Source organism: Neofelis nebulosa, chromosome 8 (genome assembly GCF_028018385.1).
Source record: "Neofelis nebulosa isolate mNeoNeb1 chromosome 8, mNeoNeb1.pri, whole genome shotgun sequence".
Taxonomy (NCBI): Eukaryota; Metazoa; Chordata; class Mammalia; order Carnivora; family Felidae; genus Neofelis; species Neofelis nebulosa.
The window spans coordinates 61,680,666-61,707,418 of NC_080789.1; the positions used below are offsets into that span (position 1 = coordinate 61,680,666).

Here is a 26,753-nt window from a genome sequence, read left to right on the forward strand (position 1 = left end):
TTACGGAGACTTCATTCTCAAGTGTTCTTTGAAACAGAACTTTACACCTGAGTCAGAATTCTGTACATTCTCCAGACAAATGTCTCCGTCTCCTCTCCCTACCCCAGGAGACTATCCTAATAGCACTGGTCCCTCCCACCTACTCCTTACTTACCATCTTTCTCAATACTATAGAAAGAAGAAGGGTCAGCGGCGAGGAGTGGGAGGGAAACAGCAAGAAAGATCAAGAGCAGGCAGGCCACCTTATATTCTTCCTCAGGGGATGAAGTATCTGATAAGACGGAAAAAAAAAAAAAAAAAAAGAGGGAAAGTAATATCAGCAAACAGGAGTTATCTTCTATAGAGGTCCTAGTTCCCAGGATTACTGGGAAGATCCTGTAAGAAAATTATCTAGGAAAACGCTTTCTAAAGCACTGTGGGCAAGTAATTCTTGCTGAAGGGGAACAGGACTGGCCTCCACTTCTCATGAGGGGCCTGATCCTGGAGGCCTCCTCTGGTGACCAAAGTGGAGCTCTTGGGGAAGGGCTCTGCGGACATGCAGTCAGAGGACACTGTCAGCTGCCTGATGGGGTGGGGAGGCAGGAAGGAGAGGGAAGAGTCTTACCAAACTAAGAGAGAAGGGCCAGTCCAGCAATTTTAAAAGGGCTTGATACCAGCCCCTTGGTTTCATCCCATTCTGAGTGTACGTAAGAAAGAGGAAATGTGTACCGGGAAATGTAAAAGACAACGGGAGACGAGAGGAAGAAGTGAATAGCATCAGGGTGATTCTATGGGAGGGGAGAGCACCAGATCACTCTGAGGCACATAGATGCTGTACCACAGCATGAAATCACATGTAACTCAGCATGAAATCACATGTAACTGTGGCTTGCTCTCCCATTGTCTCATTTGCATTAATCTTACCTCCCCAACTAGAGCACAAGTTCCTTTGAGTATTTGCTGAGCATCAAAGGGGCTCTCGCTTAATATTTTTTAGCAGATTGACAGGTCAACTGGTTGGAACGTGGCTAGGAATCTAAATTGCCTATGTAAATGTTTTCTGGGGGTTAGGGACTGCACTTTAAGTCTTTCTTTAGCTCCCAGCTTATATCCTCTGAATTCACAATCCCAAGGGAAGATTTCTTTTGACATTGACATTTTCCCACCTAAAAATAATGGTCCAAGCCCTCCCTTGCCCACTTTCCCCAATCTTACCAGCTTTCAGATTGGCAATGGCAGCCACCAGGGCTGGGTCAATGTCACAGCCCACTCCTGCAGCAGAGGCCAGCTCAAAGATACTCAGGGTCACCTAGTAGAGAAGAAAACAACATTCTGGACAGGGTTCCCAGAGGGAAGTGTTTGACAGAAGCTACAGGTAGTCAGGATTCCCGGATCACAGATGTTAACCCTTCGGTGAATTATCATCTTTTCTAGGTATTCTTTTCATAGCTCTCCATAACCTACAGAGAAAAGGCACGAATGCTTTTGTTTGGCATTCAGATACTCCACAGTACGAATTTCCTCTCTCACTCTTAATTCCCCAAGAGCTTCCTACAGTCAATGCAACCAGAGTCATCAATTCACTGCCTCCAAACTACAACTCGCTTCCTTACTGTCATACTTTGGTTCCCTCTTCATCTACAGTGTCTTTTCCTGACCTCTACTTATATCTAAGTGACACCCACCCCTTGAGGCTTAACTCAAATCTCATATTATGTGTGAAGCCCTCACTGAAACACTTCAGGCCCGATTCATCTCTTCCTTCCTAAAGTGGTACCACGGACTTAGCATGGATCACACATGGTATTATCAGTTACCTTTTCAGATAGGAGGTGGCACATATGGCTTATCTCAGCACCTAGAAAATAATCCTTTACAACCTCATGGCATCTGAGGGGAGATAAAGGCCTTGGAGTGAGAAGATCTGGGTTCAAATCCCAGGACCACCACTTTCTAAATGTGTGACCTTGGCTAAAAGTTACGTAACCTCTTTGAGCCTCAGTTTCCTCATCTGTAAAACTGGGAGAACAATACCTCACAGAGTTGTTGTGGAGATTAAATTAGGTCACATGTATAAAGCATCTACCCTACACACTCAGAGTCACTAATAAACATTAGTCACCAATCAACATTATTCCTTTCCTCCTCTTCCTTTATCTCAAAGCCAGGAACATTGCACTTCTTTTTCTCCTCTTTAGTTTTTAACACAACGCTAAGCACATAGAAGGTATTCAATTAATATTTATTGATTGATGGAATTTAAGAAACAAAACAGATGAACATATGGGAAGGGAGACAGAGAGAAGAGAGAGAAACAAACCATAAGAGTCTCTTAACAATAAATAACAAACTATGGATTGATGGAGGGAGGTGGGTGGGTGATGGGCTAGATGGGTGACAGGCATTAAGGAAGGCACTTGTTGTGATGAGCATTGGGTGTTGTATGTAAGTAATGAATCACTAAATTCTACTCCTGAAATCAATATTGAACTGTATGTTAGCTAACCAAATTTAAATTACAAAAATACCTTTATTGATTGATACTTGAATCTCTAGTACTTAAAATCAAGTTCCCGGGATATGGCCCCAAAGCCCCACTCCCATGCCGAGTATTTAGACCTCATTTGAGGTTAACCAAATTACTTGAAAATGTTTGGAGAGAACAAGGACAATTGTTTCAAGAGTAGACAACTGGGTGGGGTAACTTTAGCAAAGCACCCTACAGATACACCAATCAACACACACTTCACCTATGGTACTTGTCATGGAAGGCTCACCTTTGCCACGTCCTGCTCTGCCCTTTATTTAAATTCCCTATAGTTCATGGGTCTGGGGAGATCAGGGACCGGGTCCATGACCTGTGATTTTTCTGGAAGAAGAAAGGGATGATCGAAGGAGTCTTATTTTCTCTTTCCCTAATCTTCACACTCCTCTGAGACAACAACAGAATCTCTGCTGGACAGGCCACCTCTCCTCCCCCCCCAACTCCGGCTCCAACCTACTTATTTTCACAAGCAGGCAGGGCCTAAAATCAGTGCTGCCCAGGAGATACAGGTAGACAAGCTTCTGACAGGCTATAGCATTCGTCCCCGACATCAGCAGCTTCCAGAAACCCAAGTTCATTGTAAAAGAACGGTCAGAAGGGGCAGCCAGCCCAGTGAAACATCAAACCCACATGGTCCCCAGGACTGCTTCAGCCTGAGGTTCAGGGGGAGAGAGGGGAAATTTCACAATTCCTTTGATCTCAAGGCAAGGAAGTTTTTCTTAATATCCAACTTTGATTCTTCCTGCTGACCAGTTCCCTCTTAATCACAGAGCTCTCTCCATGAAGAAGTGGCCTGCCCTATGTGTCTGAAGGCCCTTGTTCCCAGCCTTTGGCTGTATATCCTACATAACAGACCTGTTTGTTTCAGGTGATCCAAAAGACAAGAAGATGTTGCAAAGATGGGGGGGGGGGGGCGGGCAGAGAAGTGGATGTTCTACTCGGGGTGCCTGCAGAAGCCCCTCCTCCTCTCTCCATCTCTGTAGTAGATGCAGGCCTGAGCCAGGTGACACAGACATAGAGGAATCAAAAAGTTTCAGAACCAGGAGGAAGGAAAGGCCAGAAAAGGGAAACTGGGCTCAGGTGGAGAGGGTGGGGATGGAAGCAATAAATCATTTTACAAAAAGTACCTGAGCTCCTGACTGAAGAGGGAACTTGTTTGCACACAGTTCAGTATCTAATTGGCACACTTTAGCTAGAAAAAGCCGCCGATGCTACCCTAGATCTTACCTTTCTCCAGTAACGTTTCCCCAACCCTCTCACAGGTACGCCAGGCTCCCACTTCTGTCCATCCCCCTCATGTCTCTCCAGCTCTGCCCTGTCTCTCCAAGAATATCGTCTGACCACTACTCCTCTCTCTACAAAATCTCTCCCAGCTCCTTCCTATTCAAATGCCGGCTCCTTGGGGCGCCTGGGTGGCTCAGTCGGCTAAGTGTCCAACTTCAGCTCAGGTCATGATCTCGCAGTTTGTGAGTTTGGGCCCCAACTCGGGCTCTGTGCTGACAGCTCAGAACCTGGAACCTGCTTCAGATTCTGTGTCTCCTTCTCTCTCTGTTCCTCCCCTGCTTGCTCTCTCTCTCTCTCTCAAAAATAAATAAAGATTTTTTAAAAAATTCAAATGCTGGCTCCCTCCCTACAGTATTCTTCAGAGCTCTCCCTCCCTCACGAGGTCCTGGGTACATCCTTTCTACAACAACAATCTCCTAAGTGGATTGCACTTCGAGCTGTCCCATACCTTGATGTCTGTGTCTGGGGTGACAAACTCCTTCAGGCACTCTATGGGACCCATGAGAAATGGGCAGTGGGAGGAGAACACCTGGAGGAGAGAGAAGATAAATGAGTTCACAGGGCAGTGCCAGTACCTGCAAAGATAGACGGAACAAACATAACAAGGGCCCCAGCTTGGATAAGGGCCCCACCAGCCTCCCACGCGGCCCTCACATCATGCTTCTAGGTGTCCTCTGCTCATCTGTCCCCAGAGATCTTCCGGAACCTCGACCAAATTACGTTCCCCCTCTCTCCTCAATGCTCACCACACATCTCCACGATTTCTCATACAAACCCTACCCTCAGGGGCATCTGTGATTCTGGGGCAGCCCTTTGCCCTCAGCTCACCTCCCGAAGTCCCTCCTGGGCCATGGCCCTAAAACTGAGGATAACACCAATGATGGTCATGCGTTTCAGCACATTATCAGCCCCTGCGGAGAAGGAAGAGCGTGAGAAAAGTAGAACTCAGGAGACTAGTGCGGGTTTTGCTTCTGCACACCCAGCCTAGCCCCGCCCCCCCTCCCCCCAAAACCCCTGTCATCCGTAATGCCATGGCCACAGTTCCTTGTCCCATCAGGGAGGTGCTCACCTATCAGCTGGGGCAGCAGAGAAGCCATCAAGTCTGCCTTGCTAAAGTTGGATCTGATCTGAACAAGTACATCCATGTTTTCCACCACCAGCTTCTGCAGCCAGGACACAGAGACATGAAGCAGGAGAAGACAAGACCGTGGTACATCCCCCCACCCCCGGACCAGTCTCCTACTCCTGCCCCTTTTCCCTGAGGCTGCGCCTTTTCCCAGGCCTTGTTTCCACAGTACCTTCAGTTCCATAATCTGAGAGGTCACGTGCCACATCAGGTTCTCACTCAGGAACTTCATGCCGTAGGGGCCCAACAGTTCAGCCAAGGCCCGCATCTCTGAAACAGAGTTACAGAGGTCCCGGGTGGGACTCAGAGGGCACTGGAGTGTTTACACCACAGACAGACGGTAAATCTGAACATTTACAATATTTTTCCTCAAGGAAAGGAAGTGGGAAGTTGGGGAGCAGAAGTGGCCTGCAATCCTACATTTAGGTGACAGACCTGGCCATCCTGTGGGACCATTTACCCCCTCCCCACTGGTACCCACGCAAACACTTACCGCAAATGATATTTACTTTACATTCTTACAGGAAGCGATCCTTTCCCAAGTCCCTTTCTGTGGTACCTGGGTTTTGCTCTTGCAAGACTAGCTGTACTAACTTGTTAGATGTAAGACCTTAAACAAGTCACTGACCCTTCTGAGCCTCCATTTACCTCTCTGTAAAATGAAGAAATTAATATCTGCCCCGAATACTTCACGGAGTGGATATGAGAGTCAATAAGAGCCCATGCTAAAAATCTTAGAAGCCCACAAAGATATATATGATTAAAGGATTATTGATGTGATCATTATTAACAGCCCTCTGAGGTATACAGTACATCCTTCTGGTTTAACAGACATGGTCAAGCGCTTGTTCAAGGTCACTTAACCAAGTCAAGGGCTGGTACCTGAAACCTAGCACAATGTCTTATTGCCCCTTTCTGTAGATACCACAACTAGTTTCTTATCTAAGCTCTGGTGTCTTCTGTGCTCCTCCCTCTGCTTCCCTTATTGAATGCCTCACTGTCCAAATTTCCTCTCCTGGACCTACCTTTTCTTTTTCATAACCAACACACATCCCCAGAATCCCAGTTCTTTTTTCCTCTAAGTCCTTCCTCCCTCTAGTCTGCCCCGGATGCCTTATCTGTCCCTACTCATCCCACTTTCTTAAACGACACCCTACTGGGGAAATCCCCTGTTGGAAACATTAGTGACAAATCCAAATAGGAAGGAGCTCCAGCGATGGTCTTTGGCCATGCATCATCCCAGCAGAGAAAATCGTACAAAACCAAAAGTAGCAACAACAAGAGACCGGTAGCAGAAAAGTGAGTTTAACGTTGTTAATAGGAGTTCAGAGGGGAAAGAGATCAAGGCTCACGCTCAAGCTGTTGAAGGCAGGACCAGTTGATCTCTGCTTCCACCAAGAACAGAGGAAGTGGAACTTGGTCAGAGCCCCGTCTAGAGTAAATACTACACACTTCTGGCCTCTCCGATTTATAGTAGAAAAAACTGAGCTGAGAATTAGAAAAAGATGTGCCACCTGGTCAACTTGATAATGCCAAAATGGCTGATAGAGAGGAAGAGGGGCTGAACTGCCTCCCCTGGAGAGAGAAAACACACTGATCATCCAGTTCAGATCTGCTGAATCTCCTTACTCTAGTCTTCTCAACTCCAGGCTAGTAACCCTAGGCCATCCTTCTCTTTCCATCTATCTATTTTTACAGTAGCATTGCCCCATCACCATGGTAACTCGGGGAAATTGGGGTGGGGGTGGTAGAAGGGGGAATCAGCCTTACCTCCTGCTGCTCATCAGTTGTCAGCAAGACCTAAAGCTGATTTTAGATGCTGCCTACAGTTTGTGGGTGGAGTTGATGAAAGGGGACATCTGAAGCCTCCAGCACGCAAAGAGTAGGGTCAGCTTACTGATGGAGTCAGAATGAGGGTAAGAAGGAGACAGCACTGGACAACAGAACTGTGTGCTCTTCTATAACATGCCCCCCCCCCCGCCTCAAACAAGGAAGGGGAAGAATGGAGAAGGCGGGGTCACGAAAGCATCCCCCACCTGTACCAGACACCATGCAGGAGCCAGGATTTACATGGAGGTGAAAGGAGGGAGGAAACAGTAGGATAGTTCATCAATCAGTCAGTAAAACAAATCCATTAAAAAGGATCTGTATGGCTTCCAGCCCTCTTTTAAAAAGAGAAGGACACCCCAACTCATTCACTCCACAATCCTTACCCACCGGCCTTAAGACACAAAAGTCCTTCTAGACACTGGGAAGCAGCACTGCATGTGATTAAGCACCCAGGTTCTAGAATTTGACTGCCTTGAGTTGAAATCCCAGTTCAGACATTTATGAATGTGTGACCTTAGGTAAGCTCCTTAACCTCCCTGTGTCTCAGTGTCCTCATCTTTAAAACGGGGGTAATGGGAGTTCCTACCTCAAAGCCATTGTGAGGATTAAAGGGATTAATAGGTGTGAACATTTAGAACTTAGCCCACAGCGAATGTCATCTATTATTTTATCATCATTATACATCAGCAATCCAAGCTCTGGCTCAGGCCCTAAAATTTATCCCTCAGAAAGAAGATGCCATGACATCAGACCACTATTTAATAACTCCAAATATCAGAATTGCCTTCTTACATTTATTTATTTATCCTTTACCCTTCATTATATGTCTAACTCTTTATTCTCTGTGGAAATGGAAAATAACTATTTACCACCCTTCGAAAAATAAACCCTTTCAGTAACTTGAGTGGCCTTACCTAGCTCCCAACTCCCCTCATTCTCCCTCTCCACCTGCAACCCCCCCCCCCCCCCCCGGGCCACTCCTCAATTCTGGCTCTCACTTAGGATCTCTTCATTGTCCCCAACCTGTAATCCCGCAGAGGTGTTGGGGAGCCTACAGAATGAGCCTCTGGGAAGGTCTGGAGGCCAAGATGCTGAACTGAGGGGAAAGGCTCAGCTCCTCGCCAAGGAGACCAGGCCCCGGGCTCACCAGAGATGTCAGAGAACTCCTCCGCGCTGAAGTTCTGCTCCCCCTCTCTGGGAAGGCTGATGAAGGCCTGCATGGCGGGGGAGAGGATGATGGTGCCACTGCTCGCCTGTCTAAGCAGACTTTCTAGGTACCTAAGGGTTGGCCAAGAAAGCACACGAGATTAGCATTCGATTGTTTCTCCCTGCCATTGCTCCCCACTACTACCACTGGGCTCGGGAAGAGAAACTCTGCCAAAGGCTGGGGTGGGGGGAAGAAACTCAAAGAAGACAGCAAAACACTCTAATTAACACCCCAAGCCATTGGCTCAAGAACAACTGGCAGTGTTGTAATTCTGCTTCTCCTCCAGTCCACAGGGTATTTCAGGGCGCTGTCAGATGTAACAGTATGCACTCCCCTCTCTCAGCCCCTGCTCTTTTCCAACTGTTCTCTCCCCTCACCCTAGGCCTCTCTCTGTCAGGTAAGACAAGCCCAAACTGACAAGAAAAAAGTTCCTACTAACTGGGCTCCTCTGAAATATACTTAGCCTCAACCTCTCCAATGAGAATGTTGGACTGAGGGGGGGCGCCCGGGTGGCTCAGTTCGTTAAGCGTCCGACTTCGGCTCAGATCATGATCTCACAGTTTGTGGGTTCGGGCCCCAAGTCAGGATCTGTGCTGACAGCTCAGAGCCTGGACCCTGCTTCAGATTGTGTCTCCCTCTCTCTCTGTTCCATTGTGTCTCCCTCTCTCTCTGTTCCTCTCCTGCTCACACTGTGTCTCTCTCTGTCTCTCAACAATAAATAAACATTAAAAAAAAAAAAATAAAAGAATGTTGGACTAACCTGGAACCTGCTTCAGATTCTGTGTCTCCCTCTCTCTCTGCCTCTCGCTGTGTCTCTGTCTCTCAATAATAAATAAATGTTAAAAAAAAAATTTTAAATAAAAGAATGTTGGACTGAGGACATAGGATTCTAGAAGCCAAGTCAAACCTCCTGGACTGACAGAAGCCTTGTGAGCACTGGTCATCCAGCCTCCAAATATCCCCTCCTGACCTCCAGGCAAAGGAGGGTGTGGCCGGCCCCTGCCACTCACCCAGGAACTAGCTCTGGGTCTAGGTCTTACAGAAGTCCCCTGGGTGGAGGGCAAACCCAGCCGTCAAAGGTGAGGGGTTTTTTCTTTTAGTTTGAATTTGTCAAAATTTTGAAACTGGGAGACTTTCCATTAAAAGTAAGGTGCTTCGTGGGGGTAGTGATCAGGTGGAGGTAAGGGGTGGGTGCCCCCTTCAGAGAAGCATGCCCTCTTTAACAATTCAAGTCTTCACCTAACCCACAGCACCCATTTTCCTTTCCTGACACGCCCCTGGTGGCATTCTTACTTGCAAAACTGGTCTCCGTCTTTCCCCCTGCTCAGGGGGGCTCTTTGCAGCCTGGCTCCTGCTGAGCTGATATTGGATTAAGAGCGCCACCCAGTGGCTTGGGGAGGTAGGAATCCGGCTCCTTTCCATCCTTAAACTCTCAAAGGAAACATTGCTAATCCCTACCTCCTCTGGTTTTGGAGAGGCGGCTCCCTTCCTATTAAAAACAAACTGCTAGACTCGACATGGTCGATTCTGGGATGAAGTGATTGTATTCTGGAGATACTGCGTTAGACAGAATAGTCTTCAGGGAGAGAAGCTGGGCAAAGAGAAATAAGAGAACTTCAGAAAGAGGAAGAGAAAGCATTTGAAATTAAAACAGTAAGAATCCAGAAAAGGAAGATTAGGAACTGGAGAATAAGAGGGGAAAGGTCAAATTACTACAGGGTAGACGAATGGGTGTTACATGGAAGGTCAGAAATAGATGGTACATGAAAAGAAGGACATCTGGGTTTGCCCCCCCGCTTATTGTTCTAGTCCTCTAGCAGAAACAAGCCTCTATTTGGGGGTCTATGACCCTCAGAGCTAAAATGCCTGGACCCAAGGTCTGACCATGTAAAGGCAAAAGTGGTAACAAAGGAGTAAGGCAGTGGAAGAAGCTAAGCAACACTGACCAATTTGTGTAGAGAGTGGTGATCGTCTGTTCCCCACACGAGTCCAGTGGCTGTGTCTGCTGCAGGAGGGCATTGCGGATGACTCTAGAAACATCTGCACCCACAAACTGGGCCAGTGACTGTATGAAACCGACATATGCCTTGACTCCTGCCAACAGTTCAGAAGGCCTCGCGATCTCCTGGGTTGTGGCATTGTAGCCAGCCAGCCACACAATGGCTCTGGGTGACAAAAATCATAATCACAATCATAATATTAAACACAGTAGCAGCACATTTATACTGTGTTCCAGGTGCTGTGCTATGATTTAACTACACACATTACCTCCTTTAAATCTCATAGAAACCCAAAAAGGTAGGTACATTTGTTAGTGCTCTGCTCAAACCCTGTCAAGGCTCCCCATCTCACTCAGAGTCAAAGTCAAAGTCCTTACAATGACCTAGAAATACCTACACAGTCTGCCAACTCCTCCAACCTAGTCTCTAACCTGACATCTGACCCATCAGTCCCTGGCTCATTCTGGTCCAGCCATCCTGGCCTCCCCCGTGTCCCTGAACATTCTAGGCAGGTTCCCATCTCAGAGCCTTTGCCCTGGCTATTTCCTCTACCTAGAACGCTCTTTCCTCAGATAGTCACACACTTGGCTTCTTCAGGAGTTTACCCAAATGTCACTTTCTCAAGCACGCCTTCCCTGGCAACTCAAGCGAATAGATTACAAATTCCAAAACAAAACATAGAAGGCTGGAGTATTATTTAAGACAAAAAACAAAAACAAAAAAAACAAAACCTCTTCCCCTCATTCCCCTAATTACTGACTATAGCACTCAACTCCAATATAAGGAATATTCCTCCTACTTCAAGGGGCAATGGAAAGAGAGGCAAAGTGAAGGGAGGGAATCTATTTTATTGAAGCCTGTATGTGTCAGGAACTTCGTACACATTATTACCTTTAATTCTATACCAATTCTCAATTACAGGTAATTCTCATTATAAGGTAAATATCATTATCCTTATTTGCAGGGTAGGAAACAAGGCGCAAACAAGTCAGATTCCCCACTCCAGTGTCTTAACTAATGGCCAGGATGTCAACACAGGTTTCCTGACCGCGAAATCCCCGCTCACTCTACTAAACCACTAAACCAGTGGTGATCAGTTCCGGTTGTTTACCAAACCACCTGTAGAATGTTGGGACCTTTTTTGTTAATTGCATTTTAATAAAGATACTTGAGACCTATGCCAGATTAACTCCATCAGACTGACCACCAGAATGAATCTAACAGAACCCAACTTTAAGAACTACCATACTATGTAGGGGCACCGGGGTGGCTCAATCAGTTAAGCATCCAACTCAATTTTGGCTCAGGTCATGATCCCAGGGTCATGAGATAGAGCCCCATGTCAGGCTCCACACTGAGCATGGAGGCTGTTTGGGATTCTCTCTCTCTCTCTCTCTCTCTCTCTCTCTCTCTCTCTTTCTCTCCCTCTTCCCCACTTGTGCTCCCTCTCTATATATGAAATAAATTTTTAAAAATTTTTTAATAAAAGATTCTCTCTGCTCCTTCCCCGCTCACACACACGCACACACTCACATGTGTGTGCTCTCTCTCTCTCTCTCTCTCTCAAAAAAAAAAAAAAAAAAAAAAAAAGGACTACCATACTATGCAAACATAGAAGACAAGGAAAGAGTGATACCTGTTGAGTCTGGCCTCCAGATGGCTGCTGAGATACTCAGAAGGGAAGATCGTGTGTTCAAACACAGAGAAGCTGTGCACATGATTCATTGTCAGTGCCAATTCTGTCAAGTTTAGGTGTAGCTTGTCCATGCTGGGAAATTGAGAAAGTAAAGCGAGCTTTAATTACAGGGCTGGCACTACCTGCTAATACCCAGGAAGGATTTGTCAGGCCCATGACCCTCAGACCCTTTCAGCTTCTAGGACATTGATGCCGCCTTCAAAGGCAAAGTAGGAAATTCACACGGAAGTGCTTTTCCATATCTGCCATTTGCCACCACCACGCCCATGTTCTTCTGCCGAATCACCTTCCCTCTTCCCTGCTCTCCCTTCTTGGAGGCAGTGGCCACCTGGCCCTCAAGGGCCCAAGTCCTCACTTGGTGACGACGCTGCGGTTCTTCCGGTGACTCTCAGCTCCTGGCTTGTCTCTCTCAGGTTCTCCTTTTCTGGGAGTCTGCCTCTGCTTCATGATTTTCTTATTCTTGGCTTTGCTGATGGTAGTGGCACAGTGCTTAGGTAGAAGCTTTAGGGACAAACACAAGTGAATAGTGAGATCCATTCCTAAAACTGACAAGGAGCCCATCTCGCAGACCCTCCACTATTGTCTATTCTTTTATTTGTCTGCCTTTCTCCCTCTTTCCTTCCAGCATCTCCTCCTTGAATGGGGGCCAATTTGAAATGCACTCATTTCTTTTAGGTATCACTAAATATCTCTCCATGGGTAGGGCTCAAAGTCTAGAAATGGCAGTGTTTTTTATGGATCAGATCGTCAAGTCCCCACTCACATCCTGAGAGAAACTCTTTACTGATGGAAAAATTCAAGTAAAAGGAATAGGACCTAAGAGCTCCACGCAATTGCACTTTCTAGGATCTTCCAACCTGGGAAGAAAGTTATTTTTTGCTTGGATGGAACAACCATCTCACTTTACATCTCTTCATATTCTGTCCCATGGATACAGATGCCCGTGCTACGTAGCTGTACAAAGATCCAGAGCTCACAATATGGCCAGCACTCTCTTTCCACTTCTTTTTTTATTATTATTAATCAATTCTGTATCTCTTCTCTTCACTGAGATAGCCCAGTCAGCTGCACAGAAAATATAAGATAGAATTATATATTCAGGTTTCTCCTTCAAGATAATCATTTTCGAATTCTCTCCACTTAATCCAATGCTGCGGAGCCTGTGCAGAGCACGTCTGGAAACTCCTCATTCAGAATTCCTCTCAGAGTAGCGTAAGCACCATGAGAAAACCGGTTTTGGTACTTCACAGTCATGCTAAGAGATGTGACCCTAAAGATGTGTCAACCCTGATATTATGCCAAAACGTCTGCGGTAGATTCTGAAAGTAATTCCAAAATAACGTAACTCTGCTCGTTATGGCAACATCACTAATTATTTATTCCAAATGATAACTTTAGAGGGGGCAATACTCATCTGGGCACAAAAGTCCTGGTGTGCGTGAAAACAATTACTCACATCACGCTTGAGTCACCCCTGATACAACACTGAGCAAATCTCTTTCGCGTCCCTTGCATGTAGTAGGGACTCAAAATAAGTGAAGAATATGCCCGCAATTCTACTTGGTTGCCTAGCTTCTGGGCATTCATCACTTAAATTTCTTTCTGGCATGTGTTTGTACTGCTCTTTCCCTTAAACCAGGACATTCCCCAAGGGCAGGGATTGTGTAACTTCCTTCTGGGACCCCATCCCAAAAACCCAGCACAGAGCTTAGGGCTCAGTAAGTACCAAATAATATAGCAGCTGACATCTATTGAGAGCAGTGTACTAAATCTTTAACATACTCTATTTCATTGCATCTCTATGATACCTCTGTGAAGAAACTATTTTTATCCGCATTTTACATATGAGACAATGGGAAGGTTACATAAGTAATAATATTAACCATCCATATGTATACACAACACATACACACACACACAACCTGGACCCCCTTCTACCAAAGTTGCTACAAAGCCTGACTCAAACCCAGGAAGGGTGGGTAGTCTAGGAAGCCTGAAAGACTCCAGGGCAACAAGTTCCTCATTTTCTAATTTTCTGAAATTTAGGTTGAGCTAATCATGACCAGGTGCTGTGAGTCAGTCAAGGTGGGGCGTGGGGGAAACAAGCAGACAAGGACAAGAAAGCAGCCCTGAGGATAAACACAGAGGAGGTGCCTGAAAATGTTCACATGGCCACGGATTAGGGTGCAGCTGGACAGAAAGGTGAGACAAGACAGGTGATATAGGGGCCACAGTCCTAATTATGCGTACACAGGGCAGAGAGGGGAGGGGGAATAAACAAGGGAGCTAACTCCTCTCTCAGAACGCTTCAAGTGAGAGCACAGATTTTGCTGGTATGCAGCTGTTCAAATAAGAGTATTTTTAGACACCTCTATCTCGTCCTAAGGGAGTAAAGACTGAAGGAACTACACTAAGAAAAGAAACCTGCCGTAAACTCAAGTACACAAAAGCCCTAGCTCTACTTGGGAGAAAGGGTTAGAGAACTTGGCATTTGACAGGAAGACAAGGTAGACAGAGGGAAACTGAAATAGAGAGAGAAGACTGAGCCTACCTGCTCGCTCAGGTTTCGTTGTTCAGCACAGAGCTCCAGGACGCAGTTGCTGGTCTGCTTGGCCAACTCTTCAAGGAAGGAGTTGCAGTGATGAAGGCCATGGTTCTTCAGGTGGGGGTACTTTGGAAAAGAGGAACCAAGGAAGAAATTGTCATCACCAAGACAGTCACTTCTTCCTCATAATCTGCTCTGAGCCACCACTCAGAAGAAGAAACTGAGACCCAGAGAGAGGACACGTTCTACATCAAGCTGAGACACTTAGGGTCACATGTCACATACCTATGTTTGTACCCTTCTTATGACCAAAAGCAACCCTTGGAATTGTGTTTTGTGGAATATGGATGAGATGTGATTAGAGGAGATGACAGGGCTTAGAGGTCAGGGTACCCACCTCCTCTGGGCACATCTCATGAGTGCAGTGGACAAAATGAGCACAAATCAGAGGGAAAGCAATGGCATAACGTAACATGGTAGGTTCCTCCAGGGTCACGGCAAACATCTTCTCAAAGATGCGGAGATGGAAGCTGCAGACAAAGGGGAAGCAGACTTAGAACCAGGGTTTAGGAGCCAGCTGGTCCCTTTGAGGTGGAAAGAATATTCATTCTTTCAACAAATATCTACTGATCTTCACACCTCCCTCCCTCACTTCCCTCCTCTCTCTCTCTCTCTCTCTCTCTCTCTCTCTCTCTCATTCTAAGTAAGCTCTATGCCCAACATGGGGCTTGAACTAATGAACCGAAGATTGAGAGTCACACACTCTACAGACTGAGCCAGCCAGGTGCCCCCACAACTCCCTACTCTTAAGGTAGACAGGAAACCAAGAAACTTAACCCTTTTCGATTTTCATACTGGACCCCATGGTGGTTTAGTGCTAATCTTCTTCCCTGCCCTTGTCCAAAATTTGCTATTCTTCCCTCAGAGCCTCTGCATGATTTAAATTTTTTTTTAATGTTTATTTTTGAGAGAGACAGAGACAGAATGCGAGTGGGTTAGGGGCAGACAGAGGGAGACACAGAATCCAAAACAGGCTTCGAGCTGTCAGCACAGAGCCCAACACGGGGCTCGAACTCATGAGCTGTGAGATCATGACCTGAGCTGAAGTCGGACGCTCAACCGACTGAGCCACCCAGGCGTCCTAGAGCTTCTGCATGATTTGGGCTATTCCCCCTAATTTAGAAGTCCTACAGTAATATTAATTCACATCCCTCCCAAAATTTGACCACTGAGGCTCCAGAAAACTTTCTCAGGTTAATTCCATGATACTAATCTTTCCTCAACCCTATATCCTCTCAATATCATGCACTCTTTTTACACTTTCTTACATTTGCAATTATTATGTTGATGTCCTTTTCACATGTACATGGGTGTTGTATCTCCCCACCTATACTGAATGCAGAGAACAGAGCCAACATATTGTGTTGTTTGATCTGCCAAAGGATAGAGTTATGTCCAACAGTGGTCACTTGATAAATGCTGAATGATACCTAAGGAAGACAAACTAATTTTCATTCTCCAAAGGCCCTATTCTCCAACTCTCTCAATTATTTTCAGCTCCCTCCACTGAAACCCCACATTTTCCATGTCTCTTTTAAATCACAATACCCCAAGAATAAAAAGAAGCTGCAGAAGGTTCCAAAGATACCAGTGTGGAAAAATATATACTGATGAATTATCACAGATAATTATCCTAAAGAAAGCCAAAACAAAAGGGAATCAACCTAAAATTCCTATGACTTGGTAGAACCTGGCATGAGTGAGTTGGAGCACCTGCCTCTAAGGAACTCTCAAACAATATTTTCCCATCTGTTGGAAGGAACTACTGTTCTCCACAGAAGCCAGGGAAGAGATCAGGTCAAATGATAAAGAGCTCTGAATAAGGGCATACCAGAAAGTAGACAAGTCAGAAGTTTCCACCAGTATAGTCTCTACTGAGTCCAGCATTCGGGAGTGAAAGACAATGAGATTCATCACCTTGGCTAAGTCAGGATTCTCGTGAAGGTGCAGGGGAGCCTTAGCCACACTGGTATATGCCTGTGGTTGGAGTTAGGAAAAGGGTGGAGAAGAACAAAATAAATGAAAAGGACAGCCCACCTAGGAGCTACAGTTTGGCTAGGGTTTGTCCTGTCAATCAGTAGTTGTCAATGTTGAATCACTCCATGCAGCAGAGATTAGGAAATAAACAGAGAAGGGATTGTTGAGGAGGAAGAACCCTGAGAATGCGGGACCATTAACAGGAACAGACCTACCTGTAGACGGAACCAGTCCAGCCTCAATCCAGAGAATTCAAATTTCTCTCCACTATCAACTACAAGAAAAACAGAAGTTTAAAAGAAAAAAATAAAACAGCACCCTATATCAAACTCCACAGAATGGTAGGTCCTTTTCAAAGTCATCTTGTCCCACTCCCTGGCTCAAGAGATCAATATTTCTAGAACAAAAGATGTCCACCCTTATATACCTTACCTTCTCCTCTTCCCTCCAATTACCTTGTTTGAGATTGAGATTGGAGAGAGTACTGACGAATGAGGACATTATAATGGACTCCTCCTCAGGACACACAGACAGGTTCTAAAAGAGAAGGTCGAGTTGACATCAAGTGGGTAGAGGTTCCACCAGGACAGAAACCAGGACCACAAGGCTCAGTCAGTTCATGAAGGTAGAAAGAACTGGTAAGTGCCAGAAACAGAAAGAGCTAACCAAGAGATGGAGGAAATCCCCTGGGTTCACTGCCATGCTAACACCCAGTTTCTCTTTATTTTTCTCTCCTATTTCTAAGTAGCATTTTTCTCTCCTATTTCTTCATGTAAGAAGAAATATTCTCTCCTAAGTATTTTTCTCTCCTATTTCTTCATGTAAGAGGGGGGAAAAAAAAAGACCGTGGAGATTATCGGTCTTTTTTTTTTTTTCTTTCAACAAATGCAGAGAGGAAAATCGGGCTTTTTGACAATCTACAAAGCATGAGATTCAGCCAGGGTGGCCCCCAGCGGGAAATGACCAGGGATCGCCCTGACAGTTCCAAAGTTTAGTTAATTAAACTTACTTGAATGATGTCACTGAGCACAAGGGCATCAAATCTGGCCAGGTACTGAAGGTGGTATTGCTGTATCACTTTGATGTGTCTCCGGACAAGAGCCCTAATCTCCTCCAATAAGAAAAGCAATTCTGCAATGCTCCTGCAGAGTCGAGGAAGAGAACAGGGAGGTTTTGAGGCTAGAAATATCAACTGAGACAAAGACAGTGATAATAGAGCAGAAACGGAGACCTCCTGAGGTCATTTGATGCCTCCCTGTCCCATTTCCCAATCCATCTAAGGTCAAGGCTCTTAACCATGTCAAGTACTTACGAGTCAACATAGTCCTCAGGTGTCTTTGTCTTGGTGACGTTTTCTGTGTGGCGAACCAGCCAGGTGACCTCATCACGAATGAAGGACAGAGCCATGAAAGCATAAAGGGCCTAAGGAGAGGACAGAGATTATGAGAATTTTCAACTTTAAAAATGGATTTCAGGGGCGCCTGGGTGGCGCAGTCGGTTGAGCGTCCGACTTCAGCCAGGTCATGATCTCGCGGTCCGTGAGTTCGAGCCCCGCGTCAGGCTCTGGGCTGATGGCTCGGAGCCTGGAGCCTGTTTCCGATTCTGTGTCTCCCTCTCTCTCTGCCCCTCCCCCATTCATGCTCTGTCTCTCTCTGTCCCAGAAATAAATAAAAAACGTTGAAAAAAAAATTTAAAAAAAAAAATGGATTTCAGAGCACAGAGAACCATCATGATAATATGCCTACGGACACAATCGTGTAACCTCACCAGCAATAGTAGCCAATAATAAACACAGAGACCCATAAAAACCACGTGAAACAGAATCAGACATGCACGTATGTTGACATTAGCTCACAGTCAATACTATTTCATCTCTATTAAGTCTTGGAAATATTTAGTAAGCATTTATGTGGTTTGGCAAAAAAAAAAAAAAAAAAAAAAAAGCAAGCTCTATCTTCAATTAGATCACACTCAAATAGAGGATAAGACAAGTACACAAATAGCTATAATGCATCATATACTACCCCCTGATGGTACCCAATAAAGAGATCCAAAAAGTTTTGGGGTGCTCCAGGAGGATTCAAGGGAATCAGTGTACACATATATAAACAGATCACGAACGACTCAGAAATGCAAAAATTAATGAATGCCAAGTCACTCCCCCACAGAGTCTTTCATCATTGGTCATCATTCCCCTGCCAGCATTTCATTTTCTTGCCTTGGGACCCAGCAGTCCTGGCTCATCTGTTAACACAGTCTCCAGCTCCTTCACTGCCATCCGCAGAAATTGGCGCCGTTGACAGTGAAATTGGCCGCTAAGGAAAGAAAGTAGAAACGAGAGAATAGTGCCTCTCCCATCCTTAAAAATCCTCCTAAGGCATTTAGGAAGGGGTATCAGATAGGAGGAACATTCAGTGCTGCCATTAGACTTGGTAAGAAAACACAAGAATCTGTGGGGCAGCAGCAAGTTCTTGGGTTGAAGCAATTAAGCTGTAGGTGGTTTAGGTGAGAACAAAGGTCAAGAGAGATTCCTATTCCATCCCCTCTTGGAGAACCCATTCCCCACCTTTACCTGTTTGCAATTACATGCTCCTTGCTTTCCTTTATGTCTGCCACTCTCTTGCCATACCTGAAAATTGACACAAGCACAGCAGGGTTGGCCACACCACCAATTAGAGACCTTGTCCCACCTTCCCAGTCCTGAGAGATTCCAAATGACAGCCTATGTATGGGAAGCATGGGCACCCCTCACTTTCAGGATCTTTCCAAACCCAACTTTTCTCCCTGGCCTACTAATAAGAGACTCATACAGCTTAGAGATTATCCAGTTCTCCTCACTATTTTCGGATGAAGAAAATAATATCCAGGGAAGAGGAACGACTTGCCCAAGGTTACATAGGGTTGTAATGGCAAAACTGGGTCTGGACTTCTTGTCATGTGCTCCTGCCTTGACACCATTAGGCCAAGTACTCTTCCAGGTTTGGGGGAGACAAAAGAGGCAGTGCACGGGCCCTGCTCTTAAGTAGGAGTAGTTACTCCAGCTCTACCTTGGATCCCATTCTCACCCTTCTCCTCTTAGAATTTTTCTTTATCAGTTACCTCTGACACTTGGTCTCTCCCTCTCCACCAGTTTAGTCTCTACTCCCAACACATAAGTTCAAAGCCTCCCTTATCCTGAAAGACTTTCACTTGACCTTGACAATCTGCTGAACTTCCTGTCCTCCCACACCACCCAACTCCTCCAAAGACACACCTAAACTCTTTACTTCCTCACCTTTCACTGACCCCTGAATCGCACAAAGCTTTTGACACTTAAAAAACTGTTCTCTCTAAAGTCAATGTGAACTGTTGAATCACCAAATGGCCTTTTCGTTGATCTTCACTGGTCTGTGATATTTGACTCTCCTGACCATCTCCTTTTTCTACTAGTGATCCAGGCTCAAAAATCCCACATTACTTTAGGCTCTGTGTGTTCCCTGTGTCCCTTAGATCTGTCTTCTCTTGTCCTGCATCACTGTTGCCACTGCATTAGTCAAACTTCATAACCTTTCTTTTCCCTTTTCCAAACCACTCCCTTACTGAACTTGGCACAGAATGAAAGAAATTTAGACTTGGAAAGTATCTTAATTAAATCAGGATTCAACTCCACAGCATTCCTGGTAGATAATTTTTTCACCTCTACATACTATGATGGAAAGCGACAGGATTAGAGTCAAATAATCTGGAATTATTTCCTATTTCCAATGAGTGGCATTGAGATTTAACTCCATTTTCTCATCTATAAAAAATATATTAATACTTACACATAAGTATAAGTACCATGAAGATCAAATTAGATCATTTATACCAAAAACCTCCCTCAACTATAAACCTTACATCTTAGTTGTTGTTCTTAGTGATGGGGAACTGAACACTCTTCAAACATGCCTTCCATTCCTTAAAAGCAATAATCATTTGGGGCACCTGGGTGGCTCAGTCGATTAAGTGTCCGACTTCGGCTCAGGTCATGATCTTGCGGTTTGTGAGTTTGAGCCCCACATCGGGCTCTGGGCTGACAGCTCAGAGCCTGGAGCCTGCTTTGGATTCTGTGTCTCCCTCTCTCTGCTCCTCCCCTACTCATATTCTCTCTCTCTCTCTCTCTCTCTCTCTCTTTCTCAGAAATAAAGAAACTTCAAAAAAAAACAAGCAATAATTATTAGAAAGTTTTATAGGTATACAGATATGGATGTAGATATAGACCCAAATCCACCCCTTGTAACTTCTAATTATTAATCTTAGACTTACTCTCTCTTAACTCTGACAGTGATTCTTTTTATGGTAATATCCAGTTGTTGAGAGTATGAGGAATAAGAATTCTCATAGACTGCAGATAATACAGCTGTTTGGAGGGCAATTTGGTAGGAGCTATTAAAATTTGGTATATGCATACCCTTTACCCCAGCAATTCCACTTCTGAGAATCTACCTTAGAGAAATGTTCATGAAGATATGCGTCTAAGAATGTTCTTTATAGCATTGTTTGTAATGATTTTTTTTTTTTTAAAAAGGAAACACTCTCAACTATGCTTCAGTTAAAAAACAAAGAAAGGAAAGTGGAAATGGTTCAAATGTCCATCACAGGGGATTGGGTAAATAACTTATGTTACAACCACATAATAGAATACTATGCAACTGTTAAAAAGAATAAGATTAAGTCACTATAGACGGACATGAAAAATATCCGAAATATAGTAAGTGAAAAAAAGCAAACTGCAGAACATAATGCAGCGGCGGGTCCATTGCTCTTTAAAAATTGCTTATGTAAGGCTGAAAACACATTCACGCCTTTACGTGTTACAGACACACAAGCATCTGGAGGACATACGCCAAACTATTCCAGGAGATGAGATTGTAGTCAACGTCCACTTTCTATTTTGTACATTTCTGGATATTAGTGCGCAATAATAAAAAAGTAATAAAGATATGTGACCCCTTCCTCAATCCAACGCCTCCTTCTCTTTATAGTTCTCTCTCGATTCTTCCCTTCACAGTCAAACTTCTTAAAAGAATTACTTATTAAATTCCTTATCTCCCATTTGCTTCTAAACCCACAACCCGGTTTTCAACCTTACCACTCAACTGAAGTTGTGCACAGGAAGGGCACTAAGACCACCTTTACAGCCAAATCCAATGAACATTTTCCAGTCCTCATTTTCTTTGACTTCTCAATGTCATCTAATGTAAATAACCGATCTTCCCTCCTGAGAATGTTTTCTTCCCTTCACTTCTGTCTTCCCTCTTCCCCAAAACCCTAAAAATCTCAAAATAAGATTAGTTGGCTCTCATGTCTCACCCTTTCCAACTGCTAAATAAGTCCTCGGTGACCTTGTGCACCTGTAGCACATCCTCCCGGATTAGGGTGATGTACAGGGAGCCCTGCAGACACAGCTTCCACAGCTTCTGGCACTGGTTGTTGGAGTTGAGGCACCCATTACAAAGAAGAAACCCAACTGCAGGCGGATAAAATAGTGCAGAGGAAGACTTTTAGAATTTTCTATCCACGTAACACGCTGCGACATCTACTCCCACCTGATCCCATGAAACTTACTGATAATCCAGCGCTCCATCACTTCCACAGATAGGTACTCACAGGCCATCTGTGAGAAGAGAGGCAGAGATGGTCAAGCAGTTATTGAACCTGGTCTTCCCCTAAAGACTAAGGCAGTCAAGACCAGGGCAGTCAAACTAGAATTTAAGTATCAAAACCAACTTTTATTTTACCAGACTGACTCAGGACACTTTGGTAAACCAGTAGCTGGGGAACCTGCCAATCATGGAGGTGAGGCAGTGGAAGTGAAATGAGCAAAAATGAATACACTTGAGAAAAGGAAATGAAGCTTGGGCTGGAAGTTGGGACAACGAAACATGTAATATAATATCTCTCTAACAGCTTAGAAAAGCAATACTCAAAATGTTCTCATGATCGCTTCCTCCTTTGGATTCTTTTGCCACTTCAAGTACAAATCACTCATTTGGCCTTTCTCATTCATCTTGTACCATCTCTTGTATTTTTATGACTACGTGGCATATATTCCCTCCAAGAGTTTAAGTTGTTGAAGCACGGATGTTGGGCCCATATTAATTGAATAAAAATATTTGTTCATTAACTGATGCCTATGTTTAATTTCCTGCTGGGCTGAATAGGTGTCTAATGACTCACTTTCATCTGTCCATTCATTCTATGATTATTCATTAAATTCTTCCTATGGGCAGCCACACGCTAATCCTGGTCCAAACAAAAGCTCGAATCCAAACATGATTTTTTAGCTGTAAGAGGTTATCAACTTAGATGCATATCCTAGAAGAGGGCTAAAGCACTCTTAGGGATGATATTTCTTGAAAGAAGCACTCTCTACAGAGATGGCCTTGGCAAAGAGAATGTTATCACTGACCAGAGAAGGGAACGTACTGTGTCTGAATTGGCAGGGTTAATCATGGCTGGGGGGCTGCTGATGAGACTCAGAAGCTGGGCACTGCGCCACTGCTCAGCCCCCTGGGTCCTCCGGACGAAGAGGAAGTGCAAAGAGAGGAGAGCTTCACTCACAGCCTGTGGGAAGAAACAAATGAATCCTTAATGTCAATGACGAGGACGATATACTTCCACCAGAGGAATTCTCCACTCTCTCAGGAAACATGCCTTCGTGTGAGGCCCAAACTCCTCTGTCAACTTCTTCAGAGGGTGATCATACTCCAACACCATCTGCCCCAGACGGGCAAAACTGGGGTCACTGGAAAAAGCATATGAAAGAAGAGTTACAGGTCTCCCTTGACCATGATATAAACTCTCATGTTTGCAGATGGGATAAAGCTGTGTGCATAGGCTGGCATCCCCCTCCACCTTCAAAGATATAGAAACTAAACTGTGAGTTACATATATAGATAACCCATTCCAGACCCAAGTGTATCAAGCTATTAGATAGAACTACATAGTTTGGGGCAGGTCCATGAAAGTTTCTGCCATGTAAGTACCCAAAATAGTACTGAACACATGATAGGTACTCTATAAATTCACGTTAATTAGTTGCAATTCGAGTAACATGCCTAGGTCCAAATCTGTACACAACCCAAAAAGATACAAGTAAATTCAAAGCTAATGGGTAAGGCACGTGCCTAGGTATTCATGGAGACACATGGGAATACACATCATACATAGAACAATGTGTCACAGCCTACTCTGATTCTTCTCGTCTTCATTTTTTCAGCCCTTAAATACTTTTATTTGCACTAATGGAGGGGCACAGAATTTCAGATAATCCAAAATCCATTTATATTTGGCTTCAAATGTACTATCATACATTACTTACCTCTAATGGCTTTACCTTGCTAATATTATTCCTACCAATACTAAAAAAAGAAAACTTTATCTTCCTTTCGCAATAACCTGAAAAGCACAGTGGAAGCGAGCCCAGGTTTAAAAAATGATCAGAGACAATGCAAATTGGATAATCCACTAGAAGATGCTCAAGAGTTAACTATATGTAAAAGAGCTGTGCACTTGTTGACATATGCCATTATAAGGATTTAAAAAAAATTTTTTTTGGCCTGGATCATCATGTAGATTGTAAGTCCTCAAATGAGAAAACATGGATTCTATTTCCTTTGTGTCCACCTTGTACCTCATACCACCATGTATGAGATTCTTCATCTCCTAAATCCCTTTAACTCACCTATGCCCATGCAGCATCTCATGGGCACAGTTGTACATGCCAATGAGTACCCGTCGGTCTTCAATCCGTGACAGAAGTAAAATAACTGAGGTGTAAGTCACGATCAAGTCCAGGTAGCTCCGGGTGAAGTCAAAGTTGAGATTCTGCAAGGAAAATACATAGGAACCCAAGAACAGCAAGGCCAATTAATCCCTATTTCACCCACCATTCCAGACAGTACTAAATAGACTCCGAAAGGGTCTGTTTAGAAGGAGGAACTGGTAGGATGGAAAATTCAGAAGGAGAAAATCGGAACCACAGTCAGGGGTTAAAAATGAGCTCAAGATACAAAAAGGCCAGGAAATTTGGTGACATCTGGAGGTTAGAAGAGGTGGAATAAGAACATTTTGGTGTCACTGTTATATTAAATAAATCATACTGCTGATCTGCTTCACACGTAAATATCCTTTAACTTCAGCACTTTATTTTTTTTTTATTTTTTTTTTTTTTATTTTTTTTTTTTTCAACGTTTTTTATTTATTTTTGGGACAGAGAGAGACAGAGCATGAACGGGGGAGGGGCAGAGAGAGAGGGAGACACAGAATCGGAAACAGGCTCCAGGCTCCGAGCCATCAGCCCAGAGCCTGACGCGGGGCTCGAACTCACAGACCGCGAGATCGTGACCTGGCTGAAGTCGGACGCTTAACCGACTGCGCCACCCAGGCGCCCCTAACTTCAGCACTTTATACAAAAGAACTATAGTCACGGAGTGAATAATACAGTATATTATATTAAACATATTGTAACATATTATCATCCTGAAGGAATAGCCATTCTTCCAGTCCCTTCCCAACCCACACTGTTCCAACCAAGACCTTTTCTAGGGTAGAAGAGAATGACGAAGAATCTTACAATATCAAAATGGCACTGGCAGGCATCAATGGTGTTGAGAAGCTCATATACATGATCCTGGGGATAGAATTGGAAATGAGAATGAATAAAGAATAAAGAGAAGGTGACATGTACTACTAGAATTTGAAGGGAAGGTTCTCTCCCTTAGAGGTCCTAGAGAGCCACTGAGTTACATAAGGGAAGCTGAATAGAGGGAGTTTCTCCTCAGGAAGCCATCAGTGGGCCCCCATTAAGCTTACCCTACCAAATGCCCAAGTTTCCACAGACACAAGTCACTACTATATTACACATACTCTCCCTAATTTTATCATCCCAGTGCCCCCTTCCTCCACACACACACACAAAAAGGTTACAAAATGCAGATCATCTGATAGGCTGTTTCTAAGATACCGGAAATTAGACCCATTTTTTATTGATAAATCCCAAAAGTTTTTCTTGTAATCCATCTCCTGTTTTCAGAAATTAGTCATTAACAAATGAGACTACGACCCAACCTGTGTTTCTATTTACTGACCACTTACTATGTGCTAAGTACTACTTACTAGGTAATTTGCATATCCTTCATTGAACCCTCATTCCAGTGTGATAGGGATTCATTTTCTTTTCATACATAATTTTACCTAAATAAATATGCAGTTTTATTGTGGACACTTCCCTCCCCCCACATCGGCACCACCCTCCATCCTGCCCCAACCCCCAGGTAAACCAGTTTAACAACCCAGTATGGCCTTTCTTAATTTTCTCCCTATTTATATAGTCTTATTCAGATGGGGGGGGGGGGGAGGAGAAAACTAGAGAGAGAGGTTTTTTTCGTCATCATTTGTGTTATAAAATTGAGATAATGTTATATTCTTCTTGCCATTTTGTTTTTCTCATCCAACCTCATCTGCTTAAAGTCCTCCAAGTCATCTGGTAGAACACTAATGTACTTCTTTTTAATGGCCACATAATAGCCCATGGTATGGTCAATTCATTCAGCCTTTTTTCCCACTGATGGACATTTTCTTTGTTCCCAGTCCCTGGCCTCTCCTTTGTTCCCTATTCCTAACATATTGGTACTTTCATTTCTACAAGGTGGAACTGCTAGATCAAAGAATATATAGATTTTTACTTTAAAAATGTGTTGCCAAGGACTTGAGCAGATACTTGATAATAACAAATATACACATGGCCGATAAGCAAATGAAAAGATGTTCAACGGTATTGGTCCTCAGAGAAATGCAAATTAAAACAACACTGTATACCCATGAAAAGGCTAAAATTTAAGTCAGTTAATAGTAAGTGCTGATGAGAATGTGGAGCAACTGGAACACTAATATATGACCAATGGGAGGAGAAAAGGGAACGACGACTTTGGAAAAAAAGTTTGGCAGTTTCTTACAAAATTAAACATACACATACCATTTAACAATTCAATTTCTAAATTATTTTCCCAAGTGAAATGAAAAATATGTTGCCACAATGACTTGTACTCAAATGTTTATAGCATCGTGGGCATAATGGCCACCAATATGCATAATGGACACAACCCAATGGCCATCAACAGGTAAATAGATAAATTGTATCCATACAACGGATCAGTACTCCACAAAAATAGGAAATGAATCACAGTTACATGAAACAACAGAGAGACATCTCAAAAACATTATACTGAGTGAAAGAAGCCAGATACAAAAGAATGCATGCTGTATAAATTCTAATTATATGAACCTGTAGAAAAGAGAAGAAAAGAAAATTCTAATCTAGAAAGCAGATCAGTGGTTGCCTGGGGCCAGGAGTTGAGGAGATAGGGATTGAACTGGGGAAAAAAAGGCTCAGGAAACATTTGGAGTGATGGAAATTTTCTATACTCTCACTGTGGTGGTTTTTACATAGGTGCATATATGTGTCAAACTTATTAAAACAGGA

General features: G+C 44.1%; 1 protein-coding gene across 2 annotated transcripts in view; it reads right to left on the reverse strand.

Moving 5' to 3' along the window:
- The window catches only part of NCKAP1L (NCK associated protein 1 like), a 39,194-nt gene that overhangs the window by 6,275 nt on the left and 6,166 nt on the right, over window positions 1–26,753 (reverse strand). For both annotated transcript variants that reach the window (XM_058742494.1, XM_058742493.1), the window contains exons 4-28: window positions 24,846–24,902; window positions 23,955–24,097; window positions 22,925–23,015; window positions 22,697–22,834; window positions 21,836–21,884; window positions 21,581–21,737; window positions 18,822–18,878; window positions 18,468–18,564; window positions 17,562–17,671; window positions 17,259–17,391; window positions 16,705–16,786; window positions 16,465–16,523; window positions 16,104–16,249; window positions 14,610–14,742; window positions 14,219–14,338; window positions 12,023–12,168; window positions 11,608–11,739; window positions 9,918–10,136; window positions 7,912–8,042; window positions 5,107–5,204; window positions 4,878–4,971; window positions 4,637–4,719; window positions 4,257–4,337; window positions 1,195–1,288; window positions 155–271 (exon numbers count right to left, since the gene is read on the reverse strand). In XM_058742494.1, coding sequence (XP_058598477.1) covers window positions 155–271; window positions 1,195–1,288; window positions 4,257–4,337; window positions 4,637–4,719; window positions 4,878–4,971; window positions 5,107–5,204; window positions 7,912–8,042; window positions 9,918–10,136; window positions 11,608–11,739; window positions 12,023–12,168; window positions 14,219–14,338; window positions 14,610–14,742; window positions 16,104–16,249; window positions 16,465–16,523; window positions 16,705–16,786; window positions 17,259–17,391; window positions 17,562–17,671; window positions 18,468–18,564; window positions 18,822–18,878; window positions 21,581–21,737; window positions 21,836–21,884; window positions 22,697–22,834; window positions 22,925–23,015; window positions 23,955–24,097; window positions 24,846–24,902 — 2,767 coding nt within the window. The remainder of the gene's footprint in view (window positions 1–154; window positions 272–1,194; window positions 1,289–4,256; window positions 4,338–4,636; window positions 4,720–4,877; window positions 4,972–5,106; window positions 5,205–7,911; window positions 8,043–9,917; window positions 10,137–11,607; window positions 11,740–12,022; window positions 12,169–14,218; window positions 14,339–14,609; window positions 14,743–16,103; window positions 16,250–16,464; window positions 16,524–16,704; window positions 16,787–17,258; window positions 17,392–17,561; window positions 17,672–18,467; window positions 18,565–18,821; window positions 18,879–21,580; window positions 21,738–21,835; window positions 21,885–22,696; window positions 22,835–22,924; window positions 23,016–23,954; window positions 24,098–24,845; window positions 24,903–26,753) is intronic.